Source organism: Diadema antillarum, unplaced genomic scaffold (genome assembly GCF_040938485.1).
Source record: "Diadema antillarum isolate AM-2024a unplaced genomic scaffold, OU_Dant_1.0 seq00000819_RagTag, whole genome shotgun sequence".
In the NCBI taxonomy this organism is placed as follows: Eukaryota; Metazoa; Echinodermata; class Echinoidea; order Diadematoida; family Diadematidae; genus Diadema; species Diadema antillarum.
Genome location: NW_027271696.1, coordinates 857,222 through 879,319, shown reverse-complemented (window position 1 = coordinate 879,319; position 22,098 = coordinate 857,222). Strand labels below are relative to the sequence as shown.

The window sequence follows — 22,098 nt, the reverse complement described above, 5'->3', positions numbered from 1 at the left end:
ACTTCCCTTTATATCACAGATTCAAATCGGCTTTGTATACGAGAAAACTGGCATAAAGAAGTTTATGATGCTAATTAGATTCCCCGGTTTGTGTCGGCCAAACTTGACGTGGCCCCTTCGCAAATGAAAGGCCTTTATCTGTACAAATGTAACTCCAGGCGTTCGGCCAACCTGCGGCTATTTGACCGGCGACGTTAAAACTCTTACCGCTGTATGGGGGGCGGGCAGTCGCCTGCGGCACTGGCCGTGGCTAGTGGCACGTTATCTAGAGCTGAAAATAGCAGACAAGTAGTAGTCCTCAACTGCCAAATTTACAATTAGTCTCGCATCAAGGCTCTGAGGTGGGCAAACGCCCACACCTGCCCGTTAATCAAGAGGCATAGAAGGAGCTCGTCAATCCGAGTCGATGGGCTGAATCGAAAAAAATGAGTTTGTAAATGTGTCGATCCGTCATTACTGATAATGACATGTACTTGGTATATTGGGTAATCAGTGTCAGCAAAATAAATAGGAATGCATCATTTTTTTTTTTTTTGGTCTATTCCACCTGATTATTTGTGTTTGTATGGCTATGCATTATGTTTAAAGTGCAATCAACATGTTATGTAATGTCTAGAAGAATGAGTATGATCTTTTTCAAATGAACTTTGGGGGTAGCCAAATAGTCTAGGGTTGCGTTTCAGCCAAATGTTTCTGTATGCTGGTCCTGTATTTTCTGTCCTTTGCTTTATAATTTATCATAGATAAAAAAAAAATAATACTTTTTTTTTATTTTCAAATTGTATGAAAATCTCATAGATAATCATAATAAACTGGTTTTCAGCTCAACAAATGTACGAGGCAGTGTCTTCTGAATAATGTTCTGTTGCGTGGTGCCATCGTGTTACAACCGTGAAAGAGGTGCTATTGAGAATGTGTGTGTGTGTGTGTGTGTGTGTGTGTATGTGTGTGTGATATGTGTTCTGCCGTGCCATGTGTGTGTCTGTGCATCCACACATTAAAAGCTGAACCTCATGCAAGAGGTTTGAGTAGCTCAACGTTTCTTTCGTACCAGATGCACATATTCAAATTCATGACATTCTTGCATCGAGTTGTGTTGATTGCAACTGATTGACACACTGACCTACATCAACATAAGTAAGCACCAAATCAATCTGGGTTTAGTAGTAGCCATGATTAAAAAAAAAATGAATTAATAAAAAAATTATGGGCATACACACTCGGGCAGGATTTAAACCTACTAGGTCCTGGTTAGTGGATAGGCATCTTGTCCACTAACACCGAGCTTTCGCCCGACAGCCAGTGCTGGTTCTAATCCTTATAGCATGCAGTGGGTACTGTGTAATTACTCAAATTAATGAAATTCGTGTATCAAGTTGTCAGAGCTGCCAACTAGTACTGATTTTCAGTAATTTGTACTGAAATTGGAAAAAGAATACTGAAGGTTACAAGCAAATTACTGATTTTAGAAATCATTGTCTGTGATAAATTCTATTACACTGTTAAGGATTACTAATTTTCATTCAAAAATAGTGCAAATTACTGATTTTCAGCCATCATAGTACTGACAGGCTTTTACAAAAGTTGGCAGCTCTGAGTTGTTTAGATTGCATCTGACTGACAAATTGCCCTACATCAATGTATATATATATATATATATATGTATATATATATATATATATATATATATATATATATATATTCATATATATATATATATATATATATATATATATATATGAATGAAAATTAGTAATATATATGTATATATATATATATATATATATATATATATATATATATATATATGTATATATATATATATATATATATATATATATATATATATATATATATATATATATATATATATATATATATATATACATGTGTATACATGTATCTTTAAAAATGGCTGCTATTACAAAACTGATCAATTTGGTGCTTATTGACATTGATGTAGGGCAATTTGTCAATCTGATGCAAGTACTGTATGTTTCCCAAGCTGCTTCAAACCATTTTCTCCAGAGCAAGATATTTTTGTGACATGAAATTATCATAAACAGATCGACTTTAAAGGGCAGTTCCCTACAAATTAAAGGAAAAAAAATGTAAAGATAGAGCTATGAAATTTTAAAATTTGGCATATTTTTACTGAACACTAATAGTGATCCCAAACACATTGCCATATTGTAACAAGTGATGATTTCATTCTCCCACAACTCTCTCATTGGTTTGTACACAAAAATAATCATTAAATGTAGGTTTATGGTTTATGTGTTAGTAATTACACAGCACCAGTTCTCCCGGTACATGTAACTGGTGCTAAATACCAGTACAGTATGTTACAACAAGGCTATTATACAAATGATGCACAGGGGGTGAATCATTTGTTTTATAAAATGGGTCGAAAACTAACAGCATTTTTCACGTACCTTTGTGGATCAAGATGTCCGAAGATGTTCGTCCCAAACATTAATTACGCACGTCGCACTCGAAAATCCCGCACATATAAGTACTGTACGTATACGTACGCCACACCATGTTGTGCACACAAGAAAGGCCGGCCGGCAGCCCGAACTAGAAGTTGTTTACAGGATTGACAGCGCGTATAGTAGCGCGCGACGCACTTGTAACAACTGATTGAGTGCGCACTGCTAGTGCAAACATTGTGACGTCGGCCGTGGATGTTAGTGAGAAATTGATACAAGCACACATGACTCATTTCAGCGCTTCCAATTGGCTACATTCTTGAACCCATTTTATAAAAACATTTAATGCACAGAATACAAGACACTTTTATTGATTTCATATCTCAAGAAGGAAATTGAGTAGAGACTTATATTGTACATGTATGTGCAAACAAATGGGAGCTTTGTAAAGTGAAGACATCATTTCTTCAAAAACTGTGTATGTTTGGCACAAATATCACTGTGGCAAACATATGAGGCTCGATTTTCCCCCATTTATTGAGGCCCAACTTGAATAATGTGAGGAATTACACACACACACACACACACACACACACACACACACACACACACTACCACTGGAGATCCATGTTTGTGTGTACGTCATCATTTTTTTCTTTGCTCAACTATCTATGAAAGGTGTTGTCAGGAGATATCGAGGCTGCACTTCTCGCTAGAAGCATGTTGAGAATGGCTCTAAGTCGACCTGGATGCTTTTTTTTTTGGCCACACTGTGTGATCACGGATTGACACCCTACCACAAGTGCTGTGTGTACACATACGCTGTACACAGGTTTGAACATCATGCGTGACGGAATATCACTGATCCGCGTAATTGTTCAGAGGGGTAATGGGTTTTTGTAACAATAGAAGGCATTAAAAGGCAAATTCTTGAATACGCACACGAGTAGTACAAATTGACAATTGCCCCACTTTTTGAAGCAGCCCTCAAGTGGTTGAAAGCGGCTCAATTCTTTTTCGTTTCTTTTTTTAATGCTGCATTATAATGGGTCACTGGTACATGCATTAGGTAACTCGCTCCATGATGCGTGAATAACGTTTCATGGATGACCATGTGAAAGTTTTTAAAACTGTACCCTCCTGGAAAGCCGGTTTATCACTTTTCAACATAATTCTAACAAATAAAACTGATATGGAATAATCATAGATATACAATGTATCAGATTAGTGCCCTGGCATGCCCAGTCAAGTAATTTTCATGCTTATTTATAATTATTTAACCAATTGCTATTCGTGCATCCTTGTGTCTTTAACATTTATATATTACTTATCTTTTATAAGTACAGATGGCAAAAAGTAATTACAATCACAAAGACATATCTTCCTTAGAAAGTGGCTGGTGATTATGCAATGAGACACAAATCAATTGTCTTCCTATCTGCGAGGCAGATCGACTTTGGCACATGCTTCAAATATTTTTGAGTGGCTGCATCGAACATGGATTCAAAGGAAATATTAAAAGACGGTTGTGACTCCATTCTCTCGAACCTCGTTGGTCGGGTCTTGACACGTACGCCTAGCGATAGAAACAAGAAACCAACATGTAGGCAAAGCACATAAATTGTCTGTGACAATATTTTATTAATTGATATAATCATGATCCATATATTCATACATATATACACACACACACACATAACACATAGTTTTGAGGCAACTAGTACAGAACAAAAGGCAGCAAAATCTCACTTGTAAAGAATCGCTTTCACAGCAGCTTGCAGTGGCAGTTCATTCAACGGATATAATCAAATTGAATTCACGGTTGCTCGTTGACATTGATCTAATACCTATGAATCTTTCTCCCATATGTAACTGAAATTGATATACATTGTAAGTTCATGATATCAATGACAATGTTTTACTGCTAATCCATTTGGTTTACGATGAAAACAATAGTACCAGTACATTTGCAATTGGATTTTTTTCTCTCTTCACAATCCATTCGGTGTGTGCCAGTGGAATGCCACTTCTGAGATGTGACGTCTTGCATTTTCACTTTACTTAAATGTGCTAATCTGTACATAAAATACGGAAGTTGTATACTGTTAAAAAGACAATACACAACAAAAAAGGAATGTTGAGAAGTTTCCTGTTGGTAAGAATTACCCAAGCCTTGCACAAACATAAATTTCTGCTCCCGACAAAGACAGAAAAGGCATTTAAAATACATTTCAAAAATAATATAGAAAACAAATACAAATTGCTGGACATTGCAAGAACAGGTGAAAAAAAAAAATCTTACAAAAGGCAGGAATTGCATAAATTTAAAATACACACACAACTCCTTGGACAACATCTTCCAAAGAATTTCATTACAATTTTGTTTGAGTTACATGTACCCACTTTAAGATCTCCCTACAACATACAAGACATAATTTGGACCCTCAACTCGCTGTGATGTGTTAGAACAAAGGGCCTGTTCACACTTGAGCTGCAAAGTGATGTTTTGACTGCTATCCAAACATTTGAATCTGCATTCAGTATTGTTCCCCCCCCCACCCCCCCCAAAAAAAAAAAAACCAAAACAACAATGAAAGTGGAGCATTAATCACAATGCAAAAATTTTTTGTGCCACCATTCAGATGAGAAGAGGAAAACTTGATGAAAAGAGGATAAAATCATTAAGAAGAAATTGAGAAAATGAGGTCTCACATTTTAATATTTCTTCACTATGTGATACTGTAAAAGTGAAATTTTCGTGCATTGCGTGCAACCAGAAACTAAGCGCAAAAATAAAAGCACACAAATGTTTTTCGCTTGCTATATGAGCACGAAAAATTACAAGTGCTTAATTTAGATATCTACTTTTACAGTACAGACCAAATGTACAGAAAGAATGACAAATACACGTATTCATATTGACATTTTTGAAAATCAGAACCTTGGAGCAACAGTGTCGCTTGCCAAAATGACTAATGTTCAAGATTGCACTGAGCTTGTTTTTGTGCATATATACTCATATCACTCTTTTCATCACTTTTGAATACCGACATGATGGGGGTAAACATATATACATACTTATAAGGTGTCACATCTTTTTGATCTAAAAAATGATCCTGAAAGACCAGGTGAATTCACTGCAGTTTCTTGCATATCCAGTTATTGCATCTCTTAATCTTTACCAACGGATAAAAAGTACCGAATCCATTTCATTTAACCCTAACAGGCTGCTTAATTTATTTCTCCAAAACTATGGATATGGGGAAGCCTACTATTACAAAGCCAGTCCATCAAACAGCGATGCCAGAGGTACGTCAAGCATAATTTGACAACCTGGCAGTAGAAAATACAAATGTCATATATCAAATCTTGAAGTGCCTCCTTTCCCAGTGGGGGATCCAGTGGGGGGCGAACTGGGTGAGCGCCCCCTTTAATTTTAAATAAAAGTATAAAAAAAAAGAGAAAGAAAGGTGGCACATGCGCCCCCATTTAATTTATCAAAATAACTAGCTTTGTCAGCCAATTGTAGTAGCAGTGGAAAATTGCTCTGAGGCCTTTTTTGTTTTTGTTGCTTGTCAGCTGCTTAAATCTGTAAGTGGCATGAGAAACGAAAAAATTTCACAGGAGCCATCCCCCTTTTTTTTGCTTGTCGGCTGATAAACCCGGAAATGGCACCAGAAATTTTTTTTTGCGCCCCCCCGCCCCCACCTTTATTGAATTCCTGGATCTGCCTATTTCCCAACACCTCCCCTGTACGTACCAACTTAAAAAACCAAATACTACCCTGGTATGGAAGAAGCACACTCTTCAATGAAACACCATACTTACATGTAGATCAAAAATCAAAATAGCAGCTGTCAAATACGAATTGAATTTGTGACAGATGACGAGAATTTGAGCTGGACTCAAGTCAAAGCTGACAAAAATCTGTCTCCACCATGATTTAAAGGGGATGGCTAGTAACTGATCAGTGGGAATGCTGGGGGATGATTGTTCCAATCCTTGTTTGATTCATTTAAGAGTTCATTATATATGTATTGTTGTGTGAAAATTATTTGCTTCAGAATGGTCTCATATTCAAGTAATGTGCAGTGTAATGTTCCAGGTTAGCATGCCTGTACAGTGACGGGGCGATCGTTAATGGCCCGTTAATAATCGCCCCGTCACTGTACAGGCATGCTAACCTGGAACATTACACTGCATATTACTTGAATATGAGACCATTCTGAAGCAAATAATTTTCGCACAACAATAGATATATAATGTACTCTTAAATGAACCCCACAAGGATTGGAACAATCATCCCCCAGCATTCCCACTGATCAGTTACTAGCCATCCCCTTTAAAGTTCCCTCCATAATGCTATAAAAACTAGCAAGACAAGTCAGGGCTTGGCGGAAGGCAGTTCAAATCCTATTAAAAAAAATGATAATAAAAAATAAAAAAAAAAACTTCAGAGGTTTGTAGTACTGTTCAATAGTACGGAATGCAAAAGTCACAGCAAAAATGTGGTAAGCAAGTCAATCCCCTCACATACTTTTTTTTAATTTTTTATTACAAGCACTGACAGAGAACACATTTATGTGGTTTGTTGTTGTTGTGGTTTTTTTTTTTCAAAACTTTGCGGAACGGTTGGGATCCATGGAACCATTTGGGGTTGGATCTGACCAACCATGTAATTCAGTAGCATGCCAATCAGTCTTTGAAAAATGTTCTACACTAACAGAAATATAAGAAATTGCTTTGTCCCCATAACTACTGTACACATTATATCAATTGGCATTCTGATGAATCAATACAAAGAAATGGAAAATACAGCAATTGCACTTTGGTCGACAGTCAGAGATAAATTAAGTTTGACACACACAGAGCTCGTTTGAATTTCTGCATTGAAAAAGAAGCACATTCCCAATTATCAGCTGTTCTATCTTTTTACTTAAACATTCAACACATTAGTTACAAAACATTGCTTATCATTTTGAATGAACAAATGTGTGACAAGTGAATTCTCTTTATCATTTTGGTTTTGTTTTTGTTTGCTTTTTTGGTTCACAGCTTAACAGTACTGATTGCTACTGATAAACAAGGGAAAAATTTGTATGCTATTAGCAACAAGGCATGTTATTCAGTCATCAGCATCATATCTATGGAAGTTGAAGACTCATGCAACATTCTCATATTGTTTCAAAAAATATTTGCTAAAAATTACCATAACCTGACCCATCATATCCAACAGAATCTATTTTGTTTTGTTTTGTTTTGTTTTGTTTTTTTTTTTGCTTGGTGCTGCATATCTTTTCCCTATAATTTTTTTTTTTACTCATCATTTGTGTTTTTTAAGATGGATTGAAGAAAAAAAATCCCTCTCACGCGAGAACTTTAATATTCATACAAACTGTATACGCCACATATTTCGAAGTGTTTTCATTTTCATAAACTTCTTGAGTAGGGCACCAATCACAAATTTACAAACATACAAAAATATTGACTCTGCTCCTGACATGAATACGAGGTGCCTGCATACATTTCTCTATTTATTATTCTACTCCACGATAACAAATCTAACCACTCGCGAAATTGTCAGTAAGTTCCAGTTCCTGAAAAATTAGACTTGTTAAATAAATGGTGTACACAGCAAATTGTTTTATTCAATTGCAGAATTTCTACGACCTCATAATTGCTAAATCCATGTCTGATTTAACTGCCAGCACATCTTAAGACGATTAAAGTTTGTTTCTCTCTGAAACTGCCAGCTTTCTTATCAATGAATTCACCCGGTTTCCAATAATCTTTCTCAGGTGTGAGATATGCAGTGAAATTCCTCAGACTTCATGCGTTAGGTACTGATTGTGATCCTACCTGTCAGTTCTATTGATATCTCTCTCTCTCTCTTTTTTTTTTCCTCTCTTGTTCTTTTTGAAAGAGAGAGATAGACATATTGATACAGACATCATTCTGGCCCCCCCTTTTTTTGTTCATTCTACTGGTATAGCAAGCTCAGGGGTCTAAACCATACAAACTCACAATTGCTTGGGAGTTGGGCTGCAGTGCCCCCACACTTGTGGCTCTTAAAAAAAAACCACACACACCCGAAACCATTGACCTATGATCCAATCATGAGCACATGAGTACTACACTTGCTCTGCCCACCACCCCCCTCCCCGCCCCCCCCCCCCCCCCCATACTAAAAAAGAAAAAAAAATGTTTTCCACAGCCCCTTGTACAATAATGGCTTGAAAATAAAAATGCTGCTGGAGAGCTTCAACTCTTGGCTGGCAACACTTCTCCTTTCTTCATCCTTCCCGACCAATGACCTCTTGACCTTTGAACCCAGTGCTCTATGTGACCACACTTGGAACGTTACCGTTGGCGGCACTCCTGGCAGCATTCTCCTCCTCTAGGCGATGGTACTTGGTGCGGAAGAAGAATAAGAGCACCAGAGTGACCAGGACACCATAGCCAGCATACACAAACAAGGGAACTGCAGATGAGAGGGAGAAGGTCAAAGGTTAAAAGGTCAAACCTCAGAGTACCAAGGATTTTCTTTTGGACAATTGTGGGGGGGGGGGGGAAAAACAGGCAGCTTCTTCTGGCAGTTTGCTCTTACCTTGTTTGTCTTTCAGTGTCAACTGAGATGTAATGTGGACTTAAGAAACTAGAAGTGTATTCAAAATTGTTCTTTTCCATTCATTAACACTTTAGTGTATATCATATCAGAGCACAATGCATATGAAAATACTTGCATACAACAACAAATGACATATCACCAAAATTTTGCCGTACTCCAAAACAATGTGAATATCAGACAAACTAGCCAAACAAATGAAAAAGACACTCTAACTTTGTGTAGTCAGAAGACTTCATGTAGTCATCTATCAAATAAAGATTTTTTTCATTTATTTATTTATTTTAAATCTCACTGGTCAAATCCTGCACTGTTGGTATTACTGTCTCCGGCATCGCTGTACTGCTGAACATTGTTGACAGCAGACCCGATGCGGTTGCTACCGTAGCAGTGATATTGTCGGGCAGCGCGGTGGAGTTGAGAACGGCGAGGTTTATGCACTCCTGGTCCGGCACATTTGTGACTGGGATGGCTCTGGCTCCAAACTGGGCAATCAGGATCAGAATCATCCCCTGAAATTGACTGAAATGAGAAAAGGAGGTTGAAACGAACACCATTAAAGATTGAGTGACACAGAAATAGGTGCATGGTGATAACAAAGAAATGTGCACTCATCCCCCAATTTATTTTTCTTCTGGTAATGCACACTCTTATTAGCATTCCACTCAATGGGTGCACCTTGTTGTATACGCCATACATTCATCAAATCTAATTTCTTGTGAATCGGGACAATTTTGTGAGTCGTTAAATTTGCCATCCAGTAGTAAAGTAATGAATGGAGAAATGTACTTGTGCCTCTCGCATTCATGAATCAGAGTTAACATTTTCATGTGCTGTTTAATTCACAAATAGCACCCGACTTGCAAAATGTACAAAAATAAACACCCTGCTAAGTATAGTAAATTAATAGCATGTTGGGAGATGTGTCGTGAGGGAATCAGTAAGTGGGGCAGCTCCACTATAAAAGGAAGGTGTTGTCACTCAAGCCCACAGTATTAATAGACCGCATTTTAATCAACTGGTAGAGTGGACAAAGTCAAATGAAAGTTTCCACCGTCAAGGGCTGCTACATGCTGCTGGTTCCCACTTGGCTGTTGCATTATCATACTCCAGCATCAGGAATAAAAGCTGGATATTTCAATCTAAATCATTTCACGCTTTTGATCACAAAATACTCCAAAACAACTAATCATCCTGTCACATCACAGTTAGCTTGACAAGTTTCTTACTTTTTATTGTAAAAGTGGAAATTTTCCATGGTATTCAAATTTTCACGCATTTCGCGCAACCAGAAACTAGCACGAAAATTGAAGCACACAAATAAGTTTGCTTGCCGTATATTCCAGTAGTTGATGTCTTGATCCCCGGAATTATGAACATGCGAAACTCTTCCTACCCAGCTGAGTGGGAAAAATTAGTCCCGTAAAAATATCAACTTCTACAGTGTACCCTTTTGATATATACAATGTATATTGCAAGCAAATTCCAAATGGTGGAAGACGAAATTTGAGCCCTTCTATTAAAGAACAATGTTTTACCCCTTCGACCATACAGAATAATGATGAAAAAAGTTCCATCAAGGTCATATGATGTGTGCCTTACCCAAGATCCCTTCCACTCATATCTCACATGCAAGGGCAGTGATTTCGCTGCTTTATCCAATAGCAGACATTCTCTGGTAGGAGGTCCGACGGACAGGACTTACCCCGACACCTGCAGCAGACAGGCACTGGTCCCCTCGGCAACGGGGTAGGTGCACTCCACCCCCAGCTCCAGGGATATGGCGAACTGGGCCAGACCAAACAGACCCAGTCCAGTTCCGCCAATGAGCAGTCCGACACCGGCGGATTCAAACTGAGATGACTGAACAAGAGATCACCAACCAAATGTCAAACAGACTACCGATAGTTTGATAAGAATCATTTCAATATTACTGTACTGTAAAAGTGGAAATTTTTGCACGTTTCGCATATGATGTGAAACCAGTGTGAAAAAAGAGCATGCAAATTTTCTGCTTGTCATATGTCATATTATGTTATATTTTGATTCTGCGAAAAATAAAAGCATGCAAAATTCATCTTACCAGACTAGCGCTAAAATTACTGGCGCAAAAATATCTACTTTTACAATATGACGTTTTGCACTAACTACATGTAGATGGCATATTCCATGTGATAAAGCAGACAGCAACTGGTAACTTTTTTCAAAGATTTGATTTAAAATGAAGACACAGCAAGCTTGAAAATCATTCAAATCATTTAGGTTTTAAACCATATCAAATACATGTATACCAGCTCAGAGTTTCCATTATACCAAAAAAAAAAAAAAAAAAAAAAATCAAAATTAAAAAAAAAAAATCAAAAATATGTATTGCATACAGATACTGGCAAACATTGGAAGGAAGCTTATGCACATGCAGACACCAACAGCTAGGTACAAATCCCTACCTGGTCCTGAAAATAGATTTGAATGAACTCTTGTGTTTGCTTTTTCATTTCAAGCAATTATCAAAATACATCATAATAACAATGTACAAATATACAGTGCTTCATGCTGTGTTTCCATAAAGCACTGAAAAAAATACAGTTTTAAACAAAGGAAAACTCTCAGTTCATATGTGTAAGTACAACCAAGATGTGGAATCTACTTCAAAGTTCTCATACCAAATTGAGCAGTACATGCAATCATCACGCATGCACATCATCCAAAAGACAATTACGTCGCCTAGCAACACTCACGATGGAGAAAACTACCAGGAACAGCATCGCGCCGACGTAGCACAGTTTGACGACGGGAGTGAAGGCTCTGGTCCTGTCGACGATGAGTCCCATGATGATGGCACCGAGCAACCCAGCACCCAGCATCAGGGCTCCGACTAGACCAGCAAAGTTCTGGACGGAATACAGAGAGAGAATGAGAATAAACAGTGTGGAGAGTATAGGGCAAGAGAATTGGGAGGAGATAGATTGCTGATTATCTTGACATTGATGTATTTCTTCTATTCCCCTCTTCAAGCCCTTTCTGCTAATTACTACAAAGTTCTTCGGGATAGAGTCATTTCAACATCATTCATAGTTTTGTGATATCAAGTACATCAAGAGCTCTTGCACTGCTGTAGCATATTGTCGATATGGTTACAAAACCTTGTATCTAAAAATGTCAAATGTTCATGGGAGCAAAAAAAACCACAACAACAAGCAAATATGGCAGCCTAAGCACTACATCAAATGGGATAATCTTGCCTTGGACATGCTGTGGTGGCTTCATTTTGGGGATAAGACAGCTATGATTTGGACAGGACATCACTCAACTGATTATCTGACCATTAATCCCCCCCCCCCTCAAAAAAAAGAAAAAAAAAAAGTCATCTTCACCAAAATGTGTGATACAAGGTCTTGTCATACCGGCAACGATATGTTTGTCTAGTGTCTGTGCTTCAAAAGATTGTGTACTATTATCATCACTGTCATCATCCTTATTCTTCTTTCTATTTAGTCGTAAGTGTTGTCTCTCTCTGATGATGTTTATACAGTCAGTTTTATCACTGTTTTTATCATCATTAATCTACACTATCATTATTGTCATCACTGTGGCTATCCTTATTCTTTCATCTATCCATAATTTCTATCTCTTCCTCTCTTTCTGATACTTATATTACAATTTTAACATTGTTATTATCATTATTATCTGTTATCATTGACAACAAAACTTCTTCTCTTTGTGGCTACATCTTACATAAAGTCCCATTCACGGCATATGCAATCACTTCAAGTTCAAAGGTGCAAAACAATTGTATGGTATTGTTCCTTCCCATATATGCAATCACTTAAAGTTCAAAGGTGCAAAACAATTGTATGGTATTGTTCCTTCCCATTTATTGTGTCCCATTTAACACAACAGTTCATGTCTTTCAATATCCATGGTTTATTCATTTTAGACTTTCATGCAGTATGAGCTGCTGACATTAATACTTTTTGAACTGTTAACGGTGGGTTGTTTGTTTGTTTGTTTTTTTTTTGGGGGGGGGGCAGGAAAAATAAAGAGCAACTTAAAACAGAAAGGACCAAATTTAAACTTCACACCAATGCAGATAAAAACGATCATCACAAATTTGTTTTCTTCTTTGTCTGCTGACGACCTGAGCAGAGACAGAGTACGAAGTCCAGAAGTCAATTACGCTAATTAAAACTTGATATTTACGTGCACAAGCACTCTGCTATTTGTTCAACATATAATCACAGAGCCTGTGTTTATTTGTGGTAGTACTATTCATGTGTGCCTGGTGTCATTGCATGTACATGGCAGACCAGCAGACAGACTACCCTGGTACCTATCAAGTGTTTGTACTTAAGTTTCAGGGAGGGAAGTTCACAGCTGTTGGTCACAAAAGTGTGTTTGGCAGACAAACTTAGTGTACAGGACTGCTTTAGACTCAAAATTGTGTGTGGTATATTTCCATCAAAATTTTTACAATAAAGTCTTACTGTTGTAGGGCTCCGGATTCAGAAGGCAGAGCAAAAATTTCTTTTTCATTTTTTTTTTTTTTTTTCTTTGCAAGTAACTGTTTAATTCAATTTCAGAAATTTCAAAAACTTTTTTTGAATTAATAGACATTCATAGCTGATTACAAAATTTGCAAAATATTTTGGAAGATTTAAGATCAAATTGCATTCTGAAATCGCCTTTCTTTGGGGTGGTTGTTGTTTTTGTAAACTGCTCTCTGATTTTGTGAATATTTAGTGAAAGTAACTAGCTGCGCAGCAAATCTTTCTCCGAAATAAGATGTACATGCAAAGTGAAATTCTGAGTTGCAAATTTGACAATGAGGAAAGATGATAATTTCTGCAGCGAGATTCAGCTTGATGGTTCAGATGTCATTACTTACATCGTTGAAGCCGATTGGACAGACTATGACTTCCACGAACGTGCTAACGGCGCTGAAGATTCCGTACCCTGCCCCGAAGGAGAAAATGAGGATCCAGAACGGCCTGTTCTTCATGCACTGAAGTAGTAAATGAAAGATGCAGACGTTGGAAGAAAAAAAAAAAAACTATTAATGAGGGCGGAAAACACTGAACTGAATAAGAGACACACAAACATACTCCTGTAGACAAATCAATGACAATGTGCTTTACATTTCAAAGTTTAACAACAAGTAACATTTTGTGCAAGAATCATGAGAGCATGATTTCAGGGGTGAGGGACAGGAAAATGAACAAACATAGTTTTGTGAAAAGTAGACACTTTTAGAATGCAATTGCACACCAGCTTTTTTTCTTTTTTTTTTTTTTTTAGGCATCACTCATAAGATTATCTCCATTGTAGACTCTTGCACACTGTATATCTGGTAGGCCTAACAGCTGTGCTTTGGTCTTTGCAGGTATAAGCCAATTGTTTGCATATGATTATCCGTATAACACATGCATATATCTTCTCATCTACTTTGCACAAACTAGCTTCCTTGTATGGAAAATCATCAAATTACCAAACAAGTCTACAATTACTCATGCGCTCACCCAGTCACATTTTACATACAGTTCATTTTTTCATTTTAATATTCATATATAATCATGTAGTCATAAAGAAATATATATTTTTGTAAGTATGTTATGATGAGAGGGAAATAAATAACAAATGAAATATTATCACTTTTCTACTTGGCCTGAGATAAAAACATGATATGTTTTGTTTCCTCCAACCTGAACTTCTGTGGTGGAAATACTGCTTCATATATTTTTTTTTCAAGAAGTGGGAATTGGTCCACCCACCTTCTTGAATCCTTCTGAGAAAGGCTCGTGTTTGCTGTCCGCACTCGGAGAGGGAGGGGTGGGTGGGGCACTACTGCACACCCCAAGGGTTGCCATGGCAACGCCAATGGCAGCAGGCGCTGCAAACACTCCAAGCTGTCGGAAAAGGCAAAAGAAGGCAAGAATGGATATCAAGACAGAGCTCTTCAAAACTTTGCAACTCCAAACATTCCTGATGAACCAGCCACTTGTCATTATTTGCTAGTATTAAAGTTGAAAAATCAAATATATTTAACCAAGCTTTTTTTTTTCCTCAAACAATTGTCAATTCATGAATATATACAAAATCCTTCCTATTCTACTTTATTCCTATCCTGCACTGTTGACAGTTTAACATGGCAATCATTACATCAAAGACATAACTATCAGTACGACGAAATAAAAGACAGACTTACATAACACAAGACCATAAATCATCATGCTCTGTTCCTATGGAAACTGGCGTATGTTCAGCCGGACTCACCATAAGAGGGATATCTGATGCGGAGCTGACGAGGCCAGCAGAGAGAGCAAACGAAATGAGGATACCCAGAGGGTTGGCCATGGAGGCCAGCATGTTTGCGGTGGCACGCTGGTTGTCGGGGAACCACAGAGCAGCCATCTTGGTTGGCGAGAAGAGGAGGAAAGGCTGGGACAGGGCGCACATCGTCTGACCGACCATGGCCACAGCATACTGGGAGGTGGGTGGGATTCCGAAGACGGTACTGAGGTAGCGCAGCAAATTGCCGAAAAAGTTTAGCCACGCCCCACCAACAATCTGTGGATCATGGCATGATGCAAATCATTCGCCTTTAAACCTGTTTCATTCACATAGCTAACTCTGAGGCTCAGTAAGGTTTGAATAACACGACATTGTAAAAATGCTTTTTTCTTTGGAGAGCGTTGGACCCTTTGTTTGTGTACAGGGGGGGGGGGGGGGGGCCTAGGCAGATTACTTTTCTGCTGAGGAGACTGCTCGACGCACAGAGCCGGTCTGGCCAGAATGTATCTTGTCAGCAAACAATCAGTGGACCAAATAGCCATCCAAGCAAAGGCCATCAAATTCTTATCAAATTTCATGAAGATGAAGAAAGTGATGAAATATATCAATTTGAAAAGAGGGAAAAATAAAATAATAAAGGAACCTGGCATATATACTCAATCTAGAGTGATACACGCCATTAAAACCAAAACAACAACAACCACAATGCTTGCCAGAAATACAAGATAAATTTGTCAACATCCATCATGGTTGGAATTAGATCAACGTTTACTCCACTAAATTTTGAACTCACTTTGGAAATGTCCCTTTATCTTATTGTTGTTCACCTTTAGAAAAAAAAATCCAATAACACTGATACCATCACATTCTTCACACAGCAAGACAATAGATATTATGGCAAATGACAACACAAATGTACAAGATATGTACCCCTCCTTTTTCATATCAGATATGTAAAGCTGTTCAAAACATGATGTATATTACACTTTTCAAACTAGAATACAAAGGAAACCAAAACCCACACATAAATGAGGATTGAGTGAAAGCAGCAATCTTAGCAGAACACATCATTAAAAGTTTGAGGAAAATTGGACGATCTACTCCAAAGTTATGAATCCCCTGATCTTCAAAGTTTCAGTGCTGACATCAATGGATAAGAAGACAACTACAGTTTGTTATGCCATTATGGACAATTCAATATAAAGAAAATACAAGTATTCCCTAAAATTTCATAAAAAGTACATATTCCGTCGACTTGTCACTGACATATCTTAAGGGTAATATTATTCTATATGCTTTCTGAAAGCGTAAAGTCAAGCGCTATTTCACTATGCTAGAAAAGTGAATATATACATATTAAATATACATACACAGTCATACAATGTATATGTACATGTACATATATATATATAAATATGTGTATGTGTGTGTGTATTCACATTTGGGTTTTGGTGTCCTTCAAGCTGGCATGATGCCAACTGGTTTCAGTTTGCTATCCATGACTTTGTGCTCTATAATCAAATTGAAGACAACAGAAATTATCAAATATATATGATTTCATGTTAGGGGTGAACATGATGGTAAACCTACTTGCCAGTATATTGAATAATTTACTTTTTCTGATGAGATGCTATCATTTTATATCTAGTCATATGTATTACATGAAACTACAATTTCTTTTACATCAGTCAAATGCATATATGGAGCAATTAACATCTTTTCTTTGCAATTTGATTTCTTTATCATGCAATGTCATTCACATTAAAGGAAAACTCTTGACTTCTGAAGGGCAACATTGTCGAACAATTTTCTTGTTTATTTTTCAGTAGAGGTTGGCAAGGGCAAATGCTGTAAAACTGTAGTTCATGTCATTCACATTATTTGTTGTGACTAATATGCGAAGGCATTTCATATCTGTACAAAGATTCCAACGTTTTATTCTATATATTACCGCTAGACGCAGCCCATATGTGTCTAATTCCCACGCCGCTAGGAAGCCCCCAGGGATCGACACGATTAGGAAGACGAGTGAAAAGAAGCTGACGGCGTCGATGGAAACCTCAAAATACTCTGCAGTGAAGTTTGTCACCGCTGCGAAACAAATCCATGACTGCAAGAGAAAAACACAGTGAGAGAGAAATATGAATGATTTCACTTTCACTTTTAACTGCCTGCCTTCGTTAAGAAAGAGGAACCTTATGACTGCAACTGCATGGCAATGATTTCCGATTTCACTTCAAATGAATATAACTGAGGGAAGATAAGACTCATCGAAAACTGGTGATTCCATGAGTGATGAAATGGGCTTTTAGGGCCTATCGCTATGGCTATGGAGAAAGAGGCGCACTCTCATCCGATGCAGAGGCGCTGGCATCGCCATTGCATGGGGTGTGTCGCCGCGGCAGCTAGAGTGGTTACCACCACGAGCCGGTTGCGCTTGCCAGCGCTGTGCGGTCTTAATTACTGCTGCAAACTTCGCTTCAAAGTTTCAACAAAATCTCACCATTGCGTTGGATATATTCAAAACAGCCATAGTCGAGAGAATATACCATCTTCTCTTGTACGTCTTGAAAGGCGACGGCACCAAATCTTGCCTGCTATCGGCACTGTCTGCACTCAAACTGTGATCTTGAGAGTCAGCCATCATAAATTCTGTCTTCACCTCCTCTGCAGCTCTCCCTGTCCCCATCCCGTTACAATCGGCGTCGGCAACCTGCGGCGTCTCAAATTGCATACTACTGGTGTAGACGTCAAACGTAATACACCCACCCTAGTCCTTCATGCCCAGATGCGTTTCTTCCTTGCTTGGTCGAGCAGTTATTCATGTAACGTACTGAAGACACCAAAATCGCCTCCGGATTTATTAAAAAGAATGGTACCCACAGTCGTATGCCGAGCTTGGAGATCTACATTAGATCCTATCGGGTGCTTCCCTTCCCTGGGCCACTCACTGGGCTTGATTGCTTGATGAATGAAGCGTTGTTGTGACTCTGTACTCGACTGCAAAACACACAGACACACACAAGCACACACCCACGTTTTGGGATGTGTACGCGTGATACACATGTAGTAATGCGCGAATAGTTTGTTTACCTTTGTGGGTACTCACATGCCACCGTCAGGCTCTCACGGTCAATAGATGAAGCAAGGTTCACAAAGCCCACAAAGCCGTGTGGGCGTGGTTCGATCACTTCATCACGAGTTGGTAGGCTGGTCCACACTCAGTTGGCACGCGTCATATGAAAATTGTAGCACATGATGTGAATCCACAGTTTCAATACAAGTACTCTGTCTGTATTTTAAGTCTGTTAAATGGGTACTTTTCTTTACAGGTATAGATCACTCATCTGTGTGTCATATGATTTTTACTTGGTTATGACATATAAAAAACAGAACTTGTGTTCGTGTACATGATTGTAAGGTACTCATCTGCTTTTATCTTTTTCATTTTTTTTTTTTAATGATTAAACTCTGAGCTAGTTCTAATGCTCGTTTGTTGTTTCCCTGGTTTGTGCCTGACATTTCATGCCACAGCCTAATTAATTCAAAACTTGAATAGAAAAAAAAATCATGCATGCAGGATGCAGGAAGTCCTCAAAAAGACTGCTAATATACTGTAAAAGTGGAAATTTTCGGGGTGTTGAAATTTTCACTCATTTCGCTCAACCAGAAACTAGCGCGAAAATAAAAGCCCGCAAATATTTTTGCTTGCCATATGTTCCTGTGCGTGACATCAAGATTCCGCGGAATTAAAAACATGCAAAACTCTTGTGACCCGGCCAAGCGCGAAAAATTAGTCGCGCGAAACTATCCACTTTTACTGTACTTCTCAACTGCCTATCTTGTTTATGCAACCATGATTTTTTTTTTTTTAACCAGTGAAAGAGATAAAGTCAAGTTGTTTAGTCAAAAAGCATTTACTTTGACTGTCATTCTCAGATCTGATCCTAAACCAGGGAGCTAGAAAAAGAAATATTCACAAATAAATGCATGACAATTATTCATATCATGTACTTGTGGGGGAGACACTTTCCTGGGCAGGTTAGACTCATGTAATCTATTACCATTGCTCTTTCTTTTCTTTCTTTCTTTTTTCTAAGAGGGTCATGCACCATTAGATGTCCCATCCATTTTCATTCTCACCCAGAACATTAAATCTAGCTGGTGCTAGGACCTTCACAGTCGCTGCATCAAAACAGATGAATGACCTCACATGCATCACTAGATGATCTGTATCCATGAACTTCTTTAAATCTTCTTTCAAATCCACTCTCTAGCTCTGTACACTGCCAGGTAATATTTTTGCCCACATGAACCCACGGCGTGATGTCCAAATAATGACTGAAGCTTGCTCAAAATTGTTTTCATTTGTTATTCTCTGAATTGTGTCTATTAAAGTATAAATTTTCTACACGTATTTCTGAAATTTTGCAAGCACTTTGAGCTTACTAAACATCAATTATAATTTGTATTGTACTGTACTGATGACGATCACTTGCTTCAGGAATGTTTATGCAAGAATTTCTACACTTCCCTCCTGTCCATTTCCTGTAATGACTACCGGTACATGCCCGTTTAACCAGTTGAGGATGAGTCCCGAGTATACTCAGGAAGGAGTCTATGGATAATGAATGTTGTGGCAAAATCAGTCCGTCCTCAACGAGTTAACACAACACACTCCCCACTCGTGGCACACTCTGCGTTTCTTTCCACAGTACCGGTACCACAGCAACACTGTTACAGCATCACACACACACACACACACACACACACGCACACACACGCGCGCGCGTACGCGCGCGCGCGCACGCGCACGCGCACGCGCACGCGCACGCACACGCACACGCACACGCACACGCACACGCACACGCACACGCACACGCACACGCACACGCACACGCACACGCACACGCACACGCACACACACACACACACACACACACACACACACACACACACACACGCACACACAATACCTTTTCTTCCGATCTTCGCGTCACTTTCTTTTTCAACACCTCCGCAAATTCTTTTAACCTTGGAGCCATCTCTCAGGTACTAGTATCACTTACAGTTCACTCAACAATCAAGTCTAGAGCAAGTTGTTATTTTTTTTTTCAAAATAAGTGAATTTAATACACTCTCTTTGAATTCAAACATATACGTGAGCAAATGTTACAACTGCTCGTTTCCTACAGCACAATCTTGCGTGCAAACCAGTTACAGCTACAGCATCAGAGGGAATTTAAGGGAAAGAATAGGAATTCACTTCTTCTGCGTACGGTGATTTCATCGATCCTTGAAATTCCAATGTCTGGGTCTAGAAAGCAAATCATCACAATAAATCAAAATGGCAAGAACGAAACCTTATAAACAAAATCATGTTGTGAGACGTTAAAACTAACGACCGACAGCAGCTGGGATTCTTTTACATCTTTCATCTGCCAAGGTACATACAGTGTTCTGTCACATCCTCCTTAATGTCCAGAGCCTCGAAGACTTGTCTTTCAACTGACGTTGACTTCAAAATACTTGGATAACATAAAAATATACTCTTCTTTTTTGTGTTGTTCTTAATTTGCCAGATACCCTCAATACCAAGAAAATATCGTCCCTGGGGTGGCAAGACCTCGTCTCTCAAAATCATGAATTTTCAGAACAGCAAAAAACTTCATTTTCTGCACATTTTCTCATAACATCAATGTTGACATCATATAATGTATAAACATTGCTTTGGATCACATATCAACAATTGTAGTGTTTTAAAGCTCAAATCAGTATTTTCAATACTCAAAATTGACTGAAAAATACAGCAGGTCTGTATCTTGTCGTTGAGGATATGTTCTGCAGAAACTACGTCTGGTTTCACAGAATCCCCTACCTCCTACATACAGAGGAGAGCCATAAAAGTATCAAAAAAAATGATAAAAACTCCTCCAGACAGACAGATTTTTCTGTCTAAACTCAAAACTGTGTTACATTTTCAAAGAATTATATATGCCAACTAAGACACAAGGTCTTGTCATCCTGGGCACGATATATTATGCTCAAAGTGCTTTCACTGCTGTTCGTGTCGTTAGGCAGCCTTACAGGTACTTCACACACACTGAGAATCTTTGAATTCATACCCTGGATACATTATAACCTCCTGGATTTTGATCTTGTTTGCATAAATGTCAGAGACAAACTGCTGGGCTCCTCGCAAGTCCAACAGCAGCCTGCCCATGGCGAGCACCAAGGTATCACAACCAGTGGCGTATCTAGGGAAAACGGCGCCCGGGGCAAGCGCGAAAATTGCGCCCCTAATTTCTGAAAAAGACTAGTGTTCAACCCCAACGCCATCCCGGTAGGGACTTTAAGCAAAGTCCACATGATATGCTTTTCAAGCCCTTAAAAGGGGTCTTTTTGAGGGTGATTTAAATGTAATGAATTTTGATACATTTTGGCGAGCGAGCGCAGCGAGCGAGTCGAAAATTTTTGTATTTCAGCTTACAAAACATGGAATTCTTGCCATTTTTTGCTTATTAAATCTTACAATTCTAATCAAGATATAGTGACGGCCTTATAGATAACGATTTTTACCAACAAACTGAGGACTTGAAGAAATACTCTAAATTAGTGAGCCGAAATTTGTATATTTCCACGTCATCAGTACGTTTTGTTCTTATCTTGTTTGATTTTTCTTGGCGCCCCCCCCCCCCCCCCGAATGTTCGAAACCGTCGGCGCCTTCTTTTGATCCAATTGGCGATCGCTTC

The 22,098-nt window shown here is 38.5% G+C and overlaps 1 protein-coding gene across 1 annotated transcript; it reads right to left on the bottom strand.

Annotated features, from left to right (window-relative positions):
• Positions 1-8,770: 8,770 nt before the first annotated feature.
• Positions 8,771-18,079, bottom strand: LOC139739819 (solute carrier family 49 member A3-like). Its single transcript, XM_071650414.1, has 9 exons — positions 17,849-18,079; positions 17,297-17,455; positions 15,328-15,621; positions 14,826-14,960; positions 13,943-14,059; positions 11,796-11,948; positions 10,763-10,920; positions 9,353-9,579; positions 8,771-8,913 (listed from the first exon to the last, which is right to left on the bottom strand). Exons 1-9 carry the CDS (start codon positions 18,077-18,079, stop codon positions 8,771-8,773), a joined length of 1,617 nt encoding a protein of 538 aa, XP_071506515.1.
• Between the last annotated feature and the right edge of the window lie 4,019 nt (positions 18,080-22,098).

Bases quoted from the DNA above. Each gene is read 5' to 3' on its own strand.
- LOC139739819 (XM_071650414.1), bottom strand. From the start codon at position 18,079: ATGCAATTTGAGACGCCGCAGGTTGCCGACGCCGATTGTAACGGGATG. The intron at 17,456-17,848 runs GTGAGATTTTGT...TTTCTCTTGCAG, and splicing joins TGAATATATCCAACGCAATG to TCATGGATTTGTTTCGCAGC. The intron at 15,622-17,296 runs GTAATATATAGA...CATGATCCACAG, and splicing joins CATATGGGCTGCGTCTAGCG to ATTGTTGGTGGGGCGTGGCT.